The sequence below is a fragment of the Cynocephalus volans genome, chromosome 6 (genome assembly GCF_027409185.1).
Source record: "Cynocephalus volans isolate mCynVol1 chromosome 6, mCynVol1.pri, whole genome shotgun sequence".
Lineage (NCBI taxonomy): Eukaryota > Metazoa > Chordata > Mammalia > Dermoptera > Cynocephalidae > Cynocephalus > Cynocephalus volans.
Genome location: NC_084465.1, coordinates 108,495,570 through 108,508,908, shown reverse-complemented (window position 1 = coordinate 108,508,908; position 13,339 = coordinate 108,495,570). Strand labels below are relative to the sequence as shown.

The following is a 13,339-nucleotide window of genomic DNA, read 5'->3' as shown; positions in this document are numbered from 1 at the left end:
ATGAGAAGAATGAATATTCTGAGGTTGTTGGATGGAATGTTCTGTAGATATCTGCCAAGTCCAATTGGTCTAGAGTATTGTTTAGATCTTGTGTTTCTCTGCTGATTCTTTGCCTAGATGATCTGTCCAATATTGACAGTGGGGTGTTCAGGTCCCCTGCTATTATGGTATTAGTGTCTATTTCCTTCTTTAGGTCTAATAGAGTTTGTTTTATAAATCTGGCTGCTCCAACATTGGGTGCATACATGCTTATGATTGTTATGTCTTCTTGATGCATCAGTCCTTTTATCATTAAGTAGTGTCCCTCATTGTTTCTTTTTATGGTTTTTAGTTTAAAGTCTATTTTGTCCGATATAAGAATAGCTACTCCAGCTTGTTTTTCTTTTCTGTTTGCATGGTAAATCTTTTTCCATCCTTTCACTCTTAGTCTATGTGAGTCTTTATGGGTGAGGTGGGTCTCTTGTAGGCAACATATAGTTGGGTCCTCCTTTTTAATCCAGTCAGCCAGTCTGTGTCTTTTGATTGGGGAATTTAAGCCATTTACATTAAGAGTTGTTATTGAAAGGTGTTGATTTATTCCTAGCATTTTTTGATTGTTGTTTGGTTGTCTTAGGTGTCTTTTGTTCCTTGCTTTCTGATTTACTGTTTGGTTTCTGTGTTTGTTGGTTCCTTAGGTTGTAGATAGCGTTTTTGTTTGTTTTTTCTTCATGAATGCCATTTTTATTATACTAGTGGGTTTTGATTTTTCTTGGGTTTTTATGTCAGTGGTAGTTATTTTTCAGGAACCAAACCCAGTCCTCCCTTTAGAATTTCTTGTAAGGGTGGTCGCGTGGTGGTGAACTCCCGCAGTTTTTGTTTTTCTGAGAAATATACTATTTGCCCTTCATTTTGGAAGGATAGCCTTGCAGGGTAGAGTATTCTTGGCTGACAATGTCTGTCTTTTAGTATTTTGAATATATCATCCCATTCCTTTCTGGCTTTTAGGGTTTGTGATGAAAAGTCTGATGTTAGCCTGATTGGGGCTCCCTTATAGGTGATTTGACGCTTCTCTCTTGCAGCTTTCAAGAGTCTCTCTTTGTCTTTGAGTTTTGTCAATTTGACTATAACATGTCTTGGAGAAGACCTTTTTGGGTTGAATACGTTTGGAGATCATTGAGCTTCCTGGATCTGAAGATCTGTGATTTTTCCTATACCTGGGAAGTTTTCTGCCACTATTTTGTTGAATATGTTTTCAATGCAATCTCCTTTTTCCTCCCCTTCTGGAATACCCATGACTCGGATATTTGAGTGCTTAAGGTTGTCTGATATCTCTCTCAGATTTTCTTCAATGTCTTTGATTCTTTTTTCTGTCTTTTTGTCTGCTTGTGTTATTTCAAATAGCCCATCTTCAAGTTCAGAGTTTCTCTCTTCAACTTCCACAAGCCTGTTGGTTAAACTCTCCACTGTGTTTTTTATTTCACTGAGTAACTTCTTCAGTTCGGCAAGTTCTGCTACATTTTTTTTCAGGACATTGATTTCCTCGTACATTTCCTCTTTCAGGTTCTGTATACTTTTCCTCATTTCATCATAATGTCTAGCTGAGTTTTCTTGTATCTCATTCAGTTTCCTTAGAATTATCACTCGAAATTCCTTGTCAGTCATTTCAAGGGCTTCTTGTTCTATAGGATCTAGAGCTTGAGATTTATTATCTTTTGGTGGTGTACTTTCTTGATTTTTTGTATTTCTGGTATCTTTTCTTTGATGTTTATTCATTGTGGCAGGGGATTTCACAGTCCACAGGTTTGACACTATTGACTGACTAAGATGTTGCTGTGGTTGCCAATTTGGTATGGCTACTTCAGTGATTCCTTGTTCCCTGCGCTCTGGCCCGGGCTGCTGGGATGCGCCAAGGCACCACAGAGCGTGTGGTCTCTGCAGAGCTTCCCCTTCCCCTGCAGGATGTCTCCCTGCTCTGTGCGCACTAGACCGGGCTTGGGATGGAGCTGGGTGGCAGCGGTGAAGCCTACCTGCTGCTGGATTGCACGGCAGCAGTGTGGACCCTGTGGAGTTCCCGCCTCCCCTGCCGGATGACTCCCTGCTCTGTGTGCACTGGGCTGGGCTGGGAATGAAGCCGGGTGGCGGCAGTGATGCCTACCTGTTGGATCAGGCAGTGGCGGCCCACAGGGCGTGTGGTCTCTGCGGAGCTTCTGCCTCTCCCGCTGGATATCTCCCTGTCTTGGCTGCCGGTTGATTTGCTTCCAGCTCCAGGGATGGCGGGTGGGGGCCGGGGGTCAGAGCCGCGGTCACCATTGCAGCCTGGGGTGACACACGCCGGCTCAGGCCTCCATGTTTCCACGTCTGCAGCTGTGGCTGGGACGCAGGCCATGGCACACCGGCGGGTCGCGCGCGTGGGTTGGGGAAGATTCCCGGTTCTCGGCAGGGTAAAGACACCCTTTCGAAGCCGTTCCTTTGTGCCGATTCTGCTACAGCTGCATCTGGTGCGGGCCTCAGGCTGCTTCTACTCATGGCAGAAAAGCGGCAGGCAGCTCTCCTCTTCCGCCATCTTGACCTCCACCAAGAAGGTAACTACTTGAAAGGACTTCTTGGAGCCAGAAATCTTGATGCCTCTGGGGTGTAGGTTGCTGACAACAGCAATAATGATAGCTAACATGTACAAAGTATTTGGTATATACTGGGCACTGTGCTAGGTGTACAATATACATTCACTCAATGAGGTTGAGAAACTTGCCCACGATCACATGGTTGGTGGAGTATGATCTGAACCTGGCTCTCCCGTTCTTAACTTCTGATCTTTTTTTTTTTTTTTTTTAAACATGGCTGGTAAGGGGATCTTAACCCTGGACTTGGTGTTGTCAGCACCACACTCACCCAGTGAGCTAACCGGCCATCCCTATATGGGATCCGAACCTGCGGCCTTGGCTTTATCAGCACCACACTCTCCTGAGTGAGCCACGGGCCGGCCCTTAACTTCTGCTCTTTTGAAGAAGTAACTGTAGCTTGAGTGGAGACCCCAGGCAGAAGACTAGAGGTTTATGGTAAAACTAATATAGGGGCTGGCCCGTGGCTCACTTGGGAGAGTGTGGTGCTGATAACACCAAGGCTACGGGTTTGGATCCCTATATAGGGATGGCCGGTTCGCTCACTTGAAGAGCATGGTGCTGACAACACCAAGACAAGGGTTAAGATCCCCTTACCGGTCATCTTTAAAAAAAAAAAAAAACAACAAAGAAAACTAATGTAGGACCTTAAGGATTGTAAATGTTGAATTAAACATTAGATCCGAAGGACTCTAAACATTCAAGACAGAGAGACAGTGGGGATGCACCTGAACCAGGTGATTGACTTCTACTAGCACATGTGATTTCTGATTTAAAGATTCTGCTTTACTCAGACACGTTTGTGGACTCCTGGAGGTATTCTCCGGGGCTCTTTTCCACTTTCTATTTTCATTCTGGCGGTAATCTAACAAGAAATGAAAAAGAAGCTTTTTCTGGTTCCGTGGTTGACAGTGTTGGGTGGGAGCTGCCCCTGGAGAGGGGAGGAAGCAGGAAGACTGGGATTTGGTCCTTCCCAAACTCTGAACTTGCAGTGGGCTGTAGCTGCAGTTTTGTTATAGGGGTCGAGGGTGAGCAAGACTCAGCAGATGACAGAGCCAGGAGCTGGCGGACTTAGAATTGAATCCCTCCTTGACTACTTCCTGTGGGTCTAGCCTTGGGTACAGTTCATTTCCTCTGGGAGCCTCGGTTCTCTCTATTGATTGAAGTCACTTTTCTTTCTTTGTCAACGATTGAATAATCAGTCATTTAGTGACTTAGTCCATACTTGGGGCTCAGTAGGTGGGCATCGGCTCCCTGCTTCTGGGGGGCTGGGGGAGTGCTGTATTTTCTGCTTTGTCACTGGGAGAAGGTAAGAGAGAACACTGATTGCTCTGCCTGCCTGTCTCCGCGGAGTCCCCATGTTCGCAGACTGTAGAGCTAGGAGGGCATGATCTCATGCAGAAACCAGTGCCCAGAGAAGGGAAGTGATTGTCCTTGTCACATGGCCAGCAAGTCACAAGCATGAATTCTCATGGACAGGATGAGAGCTCATGCCTTGTGACTTTCTGCTCAGTGCTCCTTCCACTACTCCTCATAGCCAGGGGTCTTTCTGGGCACCTCCCGAACCCACCTGTGCTCCCTGTACCCAATGAGACCCTCTTTTCTTAGGCCCTGGTCAGGGCTAAGATGGCCACAGGAGCCCTTTCTGAGGTCAACATTGTCTTGTGTGCGTCTCACCTGCAGAGAGAGATCGCAGCTAGGGAGGGTGAGCCTCTGAGCTGAGACCTGTACAACCTCAGTTGTTTTTATAGAGAGCATAGCTTTTTTCCCCATCATGCAAAGAGGCTTTGCAAGGTAAGGCAGAGGAAACTGCTGACATCATATCCAGAACAAGCAGTACAACAAACTACCACAGAAAATATCCAGGATCATTGTGTATGTCAGGACAGGTAGGTGCTAAATCCTTGCAGTTCAGTGTAGGTCAGGAACCAGCAGCGTCAGCATCACCTGGAAGCTTGTGAGAAATACAGAATCTCAGACCCCTACTCTTGACCTTCTGAATTGGAACCTGCCTTCTAACAAGATCCCCAGGAGATCTGCGTGCACATTAAAGTTTGAGAGGCACTGTATTAAAAAATTATTAGTAGTCAGATGATAGAGAATTTTATTTTCTTTGTACATTTTTTCCTGATTTGTTATAATTTTTTTTTTTTTTTAACATGAATTACTTTTATGATCAGAAAAAAAAGCAAAGGCAGTGGTGGTGGGGGCCCTGTCAAGTTCCAGTTGGCATTGTCCAAGGGCAAGTAGAATAGTTGGGTTTAGTACTTGGAAAAAGGAAGGAAGAGAGCCTGACTTCTCTATTCTGGTGTTATGGAGGGAAGAGCAGAAACTAAACCTTCTGCTAAACAAAGAGTGGGGTTTATTGATAGACACAGGTGTCAAGAGAGGTGTTGGACGGCCTTGGGCAGGTGGATTTGTCACTATCCTGAATGATGCTTCCAGATGGCCTCATGTCTGGTGGGAATGGTGTGTAGACTATCCTTTATTCAAACATCTTACAAGAAGAAAACAACAACGACAACAAAAGAAACATCTCCCAGAAAAAATAGTAGTGGTAATATTTGAGGAGTCAGCTGTTTTATTGTTTGTCTCAGAGTATCTATTGACTGGTTTTATTGCCAGGCCTGGAATAAGGCTGGAGCCTTAGTGTGGTGGTCTCAATATGGGCTTTCAAGGCACACGATCTTGAGTCAGGATCACAGCTCTACCAGTTAATAATCAAATTAGAACAGAATCTAAACCCTTTATCATGGTCCACAGGACCCTATGTGAATGGACAGCACCCTATGTGACTTGGTCCCTGCCTGCCTGTCTGCTCTCTCCTTCCTGTTTTTTGCTTTTTGCTCAAGTCACTTTTAGTCCTGGAAGACCAGAAGCCAAGCTTGTCCTGCTGCTGAGCCTCTCCCCTTGCAGTTTGCTCTGCGTGGAATGCTGGCCTTCCTTATCTTTCCGGGGCAGCTCCTTTTCTTTATAGAGGGCTCAGTTCAAATGTCACCTGTGGCTAAAGCGGCCCTCTTCCTTCCTCCCTATCTCATGACTCTTTGGTTTTTCTTCCTAGCATGATTCTCTAACATCATCTTATTTATTAGTTACTTATACACTATTTGTTTCTTCCTAATAGAATTTTAGCTCCATCAGAAGATGGCTCTTTTATACCATTTATACCTGTGTCCCCAGCACTTAGAACATTGCTTGGCACACAGTGGAAGTTAAATAAATCCTGAATGAGTCAATACACACAATTACTTGTCTTCTCTGAACTTCGGTTTCCCCAGCCACAGTATGGGATCCTGGGTTGTAGGGTGGTTGTGGAGATTAAAAGACACGGTGCATGCAGAGTGCTGAGTTTAGTGCCTGGCATGCAGGGAGTGCCATCACCTGGCTGGCCCTGGCTTAACTTGGAGGAATCGCTGACCATCTCTCTGGCAATCCCCTATTGTTCCTCTTTGGTGCAGCTCACATAGAGTTGCCCGAGAGGGAAGCAGTTTGGTGGCAATTCGGTGCCTGCGGTGTGGAGCATCTGTTCCTGCAACTTGGAATTTGAGTATCCTTTGAAAGGACTGTGCTCTGTGTCTGGTGCATCATAATCCACAGCCGTGTCTCTGTTGATCGAAGTCATTGGGCCTCTTGTGGAGCATCAGTGGTAGCTTGGACAGCTGACAACTGCCATTACTTTTTCTGTTTTCCTATGATGCAGTAACAGGCAAATGGTCAAACTTTACTGTAATGATGTAGATCATTGGTACCTAGTCTTGCTATTGATTTTGGGAGAGATCAATAGCAAAGGAATGATCCTAGTTGGGGACAGCCAGGAATTATAGTGTCAAAAAATCTTAATAGAAGGCTAACATCAAACAACTAATTAAGCCTCATTGCGTTTTAGGAGCACAGAACAATGACAAAAGACAATTTCTGCTGGAGCGACTGCTAGATGCAGTAAAACAGGTAAGCGGAAAGGCCACCTTTGACTTTTGGGTTGAACAATAGTGTCAAATAATGAATGTCAAAGTCATTTCTTCCCTTTTATATACACAGACTGACTCCCACTTTGTATGTGGGAAAAGTGAAGCTAACAGTTTTCCCCAGGAAATGGTAGAGCAGGGAAGGCGGTCAGAATACGATGGAGGAGTTTCTGTGTCTTGAGTTTCCAAAGCCCTCTGCAGGACCCTATTCTTCAGTGATGGGCCTTTGAGAAGGGCATTGATGTGGGTTCAAAGTCTCACTTCCAAGCAGTTGCGTTTCAGGGCAACTCTTAAGGGTGTGGAGGTGGTGGTTTGGAGCTAGGACTCTGTGAGCACAAGAAGAAGGAGGATGGAGGCTGCACCCAGAGTCACCTGCTCCTGTCAGCAGCTGGGCAGACACTGCAGGTGGGCTCTGCTCTGATTGGCTGATGCTGTTTCTGGTGCTTGGCTTCCAGCTGGGCTTGGAAGTGGTGCTTGCCTGCACACCCCAGATACACACTACTATTAGTTGTCGTTTATCACACATTCACCATGTGCCAGGCTCTCTGCTAAGTGCTTTTACATTTAATCCTTACAGCCACCCTTTGAGATAGTTTCTGCAGTTGTTTCATTTTACAGAGGAAGAGACTGAAGCTCAGAGAGATCCAATCACTTGCTCAAGGCATCGTACTTAGTAAGTGGCAGAGCTAGGATCCAAACCTGGGAATCCTAGGAGCTCGCTTTTTGGAAGGGGCGATTGACAATGATATGTATGTAATTATAATATACGGAGATAAATACTTTAGAGGAGTGTGTGTTAAGTGTTGAAGTGAGCCCAGAGAATTTAGAATCTTCCCAAGCCTTGAGGCCTCCTGGTATGGTGGAAAGGACACAGGCTTAGGACTCAGACATAGCTGGGGTCAAATGCCAGCTTCGTCTCTTCCCAGCTGTGTGTGCTGGGGCAAGTCATGTACCCTCTCTGAGCTTCCCTCTTCTCCTCTGTAACTGGGTCACTTATCTTCATAGGGCTGCTGAGGGAATTGCATTTGTAATAGTAGGTAAAGGGTCCAGCCAGAGACTGGTCCATAGTAAATCTGGACCCATGTTATTAGTTTCTTCTTTCTTTGCTTTAGAAATGGAAGACATGACAAGAAGTTGAGGAAGCAAGTTGAACTGCTATAAATGCAGCAGTTAAATGAAATAAGTTGGAGCTTATGCGAAGAGTTTCTGCTATTATCATTATTTTGGGGGGTTAAAGTGGTTGTATATGTCTTTTAAAAATCAAATTTATTGCTAATATAATTCACATATAATAAATATGAAGTTACTTCAAAAAGTTCATGGAAAAATAGAATTGAAAGATAATATGAATCTTTCCATGAACTTTTTGCAGTACCCTCGTGTACCACTTTAAGTGTCAAGTTTCGAGTTTTGACAAATGCATCATTTCAAGTTTGTATATATGTATTTTTGATCATAAGGTTAGGAATTGTGTGAACCTGCTTCCCATAGCAGAAATCCTATACCTTTAAAAGTGAATAGTGGATAGTGGTGTTGGTTGTACAACATTGTGAATTGAATTTTACCCTTAAAAATGGTTAAAATGGTAAATTTTATGTTAACTATATTTTACGATAATTAAAAAAAAGTGAGTAGTTTGCTTTTCGTTTTTACCCACCTTGGGCAAATTGTTGTTCACCACAACCAGATGACTTGTTTGAAGGTTGATTTATGCTGTCGTAATTTTATAGCCAGTCACAACAACTCTGGGGCTCTGTCGAAAGGGAACCATCATCTCAGATTTGTGGAAGTTTTATTATCGCCTGCTAAGAGCTCCGTATTACAGACAAGCAGCTGCTGACAGACAGCAGCAGCTTCCTAGATAACTCACAGATGGCTGTGTGCTTTTGTTTTCCTGGTAGCATTGTTTTCTCACAAAGCTCACTTCTGTACAAGTGGGAGATAAGGACTTCCTTTAAGTGTCAGCTTGAAGGCTGGGGTGCCCACTTTCTCAAGTCTTGTGCTGATACCCAGGGCATAGGGACACCCTGACTCGGCGCCCGGAGTTTCTGGCCCTGTATCGCCCTCCTGACCCTGGTGCCTTGTGTGGGCTGTTTTGTGACATTTTGAGTGTCCCATCCCAACAGCTGATCTCAGCAGCTTCTTTTTCTGTGCAGTGCCAGATACGCTTTGGAGGGAGAAAGGAGATTGCCTCGGATTCCGACAGCAGGTAAATATATTGCTTCTGAAACCATTTACCATCAAGACCGAAAGGGTGGCAAGAGATGGCTAGCCTCTGTATTCTGCCTCTGCAGCCAGGAGGTGCAGTGGTTACATTGGGTCAACTGTGGGCCATCTGAGCAGTGACTGCTTGTTTAAAACCCTTCCAGTTTCTCATAATTCTCCTTGTAGGATTTATTCTGAGGAAACTACTGGAAATACCTTTCAGTATAGAGTTATGTTCAAGGTAATTTATAATTATGAAAACTTAGAAACCTAACTACCCAATAATTGGGAAATGGCTAATAAATGGTAGTGCATCAGTGAGATGGAATGTTATATAGCCATTAAAATGATGTTTATACAGAATTTGTTTTAAACAGAAAAGTGTATATGTAATAATTTAAATATTACATATGTAGTAAAAATGCATATGTCGTAAAAAAAAGAGCAAGATACAAAATTATATGAATGCAGAGTGGTCCTAATGATGTTAAATAACAATTCTGGCAAAAAAAAAAAAAAAACCCCATCAAAATGTGAACAGAGGTAGCACTGGGGGTAAGAATATTGGGAATCTTTATGCTTCTGGTTTTTATTCATAATTTTTACTGTGATCATGTATGTGTTCCTTTTATGATTAAAAAGTCCCCCAAATTGTCATTGACACTCACAACCCAGGAAAGGCTGACATAATTGGATAGGCTTATAACATTGGCTGGGAGGAGATGCATATGTTTTGGCAAAGGAGAGAGACACAGGTGTTCAGTCCTTGCTGGAAACGCTCTGTGGAGTTGGTCAGCTGATTCACAATCTGCAGCCTGTGCAGTGGCAGGAGGAAGAGTCCTGCATGGGAAGGAAAGGGACGGGAACTTGGTTGCTGCCCTGTCTCCATACACACAGAAGTCACTCATTCCCTCGTGTGTCCTTTCGTATCCTTGTTCTTTGGTGGAACTTTAACGCACATAGAGGTACATTTAACAGAGCTATGGGGATTATCTGAAACTGGCGCAGATATAAAATGACCTCCCTGTCCCTTCCTGCTTTGCTTAGTTTTTCTCCATAACACTTATCACCACCTAATACGCTATGGTTATGTGTTTTGTTTTTATTTAAGTGTATTGATTATACATATTTGTGGGGTACAGAGTTATATATATCAATATATATATACAATGTATGATGATCAAATCAGGGTAATTAGCATATTCATCATTACAAAACTTAATCCTTTCTTTGTGCTGTGTCCATTAACCAACCTCTCACTATCCCCATTCTCTTTTTCCCTTTCCTGTCTCTAGTAATCACAGTTCTCCTTTCTCGTGAAAGTTCAACTTATTCATTACGTTTTTTTATTTTGTCTATTATCTGTCTTCCGTCACTATAATGTCTGCTCTATGCAGACAGGGATGTTTTGCTGTCTTGTTTATTGATGTATCTCCAGCACCTAGAAGCATCTAGAGGGTGCTCAGTAAAGATTTATTATACAGGGCTGGCCAGTTAGCTCAGTTGACTAGAGCACAGTGTTACAACATGAAGGTCAAGGGTTCAGATCCCCATACCAGCCAGCTACTCAAAAAGACCAGATTTGTTATCCAGATTGGTGTGTGTGTGACATTGTACTGTAGCTAAGTGTTTATGTATCTGTGCCACCACGAGGCTTGTGAGCTGTGAGGGCACAAGAGCTGCTTCTCCATTTTTTTTTTTTTTTTTTTTTTACTTCTCAGTGTTTTGCACAAACATTTTGTGCCTATCACATATTAGATTCTCAGTATATGTTTGTGGCATTAGATCATTAGACTGATTTATCAATTCATTTCTTGCTGAGGGCCTGCTATGGGGCCTGGCCTTGGTCAGCACAGGGTTTCTCATTTTGGGATTCAAGATGCACCTGCATCAGAATTACCTGGGAGGCTTATTAATGATGTAGATTCCATATCCCATCCTAGATCTATTAAATTGGAGTGTGTGTATTGACTGGGTGATGGGGGGCGGGTTGCTTGAAAATACGTGTTTTCAATAAGGTGATTCTGATGGACACCAAAGCTTCCAAACATTGTTCCAGGTCCTGGGATACAGAGATGATTAAAACCCCTGGCCAGGTCAGTTTGTCTGTGTGTGTGTGTGTGTGTGTGTGTGTGATGTGTATGTGTGTAAGTATTCATGACTTCTTTATTTTATCATTTTTCTTCATAATTGTGCTGTTCATTTTCTGAGAGGCAATCCTACCTTGTATGTTAGATTAATGTTCTTATATAATAGAATTCACTACTATAACTTTTTTTTGTTTTTCTTTTTTTCTCACTACTATAACTTTTTAATGTAAAATATTATATTCAATTATAGAACTTAAAAAGTTAATTTCTTCTGTGATAACTTGATAACTTGCTTATGGCTGATAAGTAATAACATGCTTATGGCTAAAAGGAGTATACTGCTTAGTATTAATAATAACAGTTACTGTTTGTTATAGCTTTTGCTACCCTTTATTTATGTTGAAGCCTAGGCTTGAGGATGACCTCAGGAGGAGTGCAGTGTTATGCTTTCTTTATTGGTGAGAAAACAGAGACTCAGAGAGGCAAAATGACACAGCCTAGGTTAGACATCTAGAAAGTGTTGGAGTTGGGAGATGGATTGTAGTCTCTTGGGTTTCATGGTCTCTCCTTTCACTGTTATATCACATTTAGTGATTAAGTTGGTTTTGAGGCTGGGATTTTTTGTTTGTTTGTTTGTTTGGCAGCTGGCCAATGCAAGGGTCTGAACCCTTGACTTTGGTGTTATCAGCACCATGTTCTAACCAACTGAGCTAACCGGCCAACCCAAGGCTGGATTTAAAAAAAAAAAAAATAACCCCCTACCCCCACTGATCTTGTCTTTGAAATGTTTTTGGTTAAAGGTGGCACCACATTCATGTAGAAAAGGCCACATCACTGTGCCCATTCTGTGAGAAAGTTTAACCTCAAGAGAGAAAGAGAAAGTCAGCAAACATTTCAAAATAACTGTTGGGCGATCTGATAAAATAGAGGAGCCTTCCCTGATCTTTCCCTCCCCTGACAAGTGGTCCTGTGTTGGAATTTAGCTCAAAACTGTTTCTTTCCCTCTGGTTCCTCTGTTGTCTCCCATCCCTGCCACCATCTCCTCTCATAGCACAGCTGCTGTAGCTTCTAGACTGGCTCCCCACCTCCCCACATTCATTCTTGTCTGCTTCCACTGCTTTTGGAAAATTCTGCAGAACGTAGATTCCCTCACCTCATTCCCTGGTGGAAAATCCATGCTCCCCCGCAGCTTGTCTTTTTTCTTGGAAGAAAGAACCCTTCCTTAACACAGCCTGGGGCCTCACACTCTTTCCCTTGCCCTCTGCTCCAGCCACCCTGGCCTCTTTGTCTTTTGTTTTTAAAGCTTTTCACTACTTTTTCAGGGAATCTTCCAGATTCCTGACACAACTCTCTCCCCCCGCCACAATCCAGGCCATCTGGACCTGTTTTTCTTGCTCCACAAACTTTATGTAAAGGGCCAGATTTGGCCCATGGACTGTCCTTTGCTGACCTCTGCTCTATACTGTTATAGTCTATAAATCTGTATAACATCACACATTTGTATGCTGAATTTATTACAACTGTCCGCTCAACTAGATGACATTGGAATTAAGCCTGTTTTGCCCACACTTGTATCCACAGTGTCTGAGACATAGTAAATGCTCAATAAATATGTATCGGCTCATCATCTGTTCAGTGGTTAGTTACTGAATGCCTCCTTAGTGTCTGGCTCTGTGCTGGCTTCCCAAACATTTCAGGTGGCTCTCTCAGGTGGCTTTCCAGCCACTGGGGAAGACAGTCTAGTAAGGCCATGTCCAGGGGCTGTCAACATGCCCTGGACAGGCTGGCATGAGAATGCATGAGCTCTCAAGGCCTAGCTTGGAATCGTGACCCTTCCCATCTCCATCAGTGCCACCTAACCTTTCTGAGCCCGAGGCTTAGGCCTATCTTGCCAATTGTGCAGATTAAGCAAGATACCGTGTGTGAAAGTGCCAGATACGTAGGGATGATAGTCTCATCCCAAAGCAGGAGGTCCCTGCCCCTCAGGGAGTGAAGTCTGGCTGGGCATGTTGTCACTCAGCTTGTGACATGTGTCTATCGCTGCCTATTGATGAAGGTAGAAGACTGCAAGTAGAGTGGAAGGGCAGGTGTGAATTTGTGAACCTCATAGATGTTTGCTTTTGCTCTCAGAGGAGCAATTGAAGTTGGAGGATTTCTTTCCATGTAACTCTGGGCACAGTTCTTGGGATGACCATGAGTAGGAACCTTTGAAAGGATGGTACACTGGTTTGTCTGCCAGGGCTGTTTGGTAACAGGTAACAGAAATCTACTCCAGCTGAGGATACTGTGAACTCTGAGAATTGGTGGCAGGCCAGGTTTGGAAACAGGAAGGAGTTAGGACAGCTTTGGAAGACTCCTAAGCCAGAAGCAGAAGCTCGAGAAATGTTCTCCTAGCAGGAATCATGGTCCATATAAGGCCCCACTGATGGAGTAAACACCAGCTGTTTTCTGACTTTCATTCTGCTCAAGATTGACATTTCAT

At 43.6% G+C, this 13,339-nt stretch overlaps 1 protein-coding gene across 2 annotated transcripts in view; it reads left to right on the top strand.

Moving 5' to 3' along the window:
* The window catches only part of SNX29 (sorting nexin 29), a 573,196-nt gene that overhangs the window by 18,085 nt on the left and 541,772 nt on the right, over nucleotides 1-13,339 (top strand). The window contains exons 2-3 of one of the 2 annotated variants that reach the window (XM_063099601.1): nucleotides 6,484-6,545; nucleotides 8,719-8,771. The exons of the other annotated variant lie outside the window; for it this stretch is intronic. Of the exons in view, the coding sequence (XP_062955671.1) occupies nucleotides 6,484-6,545; nucleotides 8,719-8,771 (115 nt within the window). The remainder of the gene's footprint in view (nucleotides 1-6,483; nucleotides 6,546-8,718; nucleotides 8,772-13,339) is intronic. 2 annotated transcript variants of the gene reach the window in all.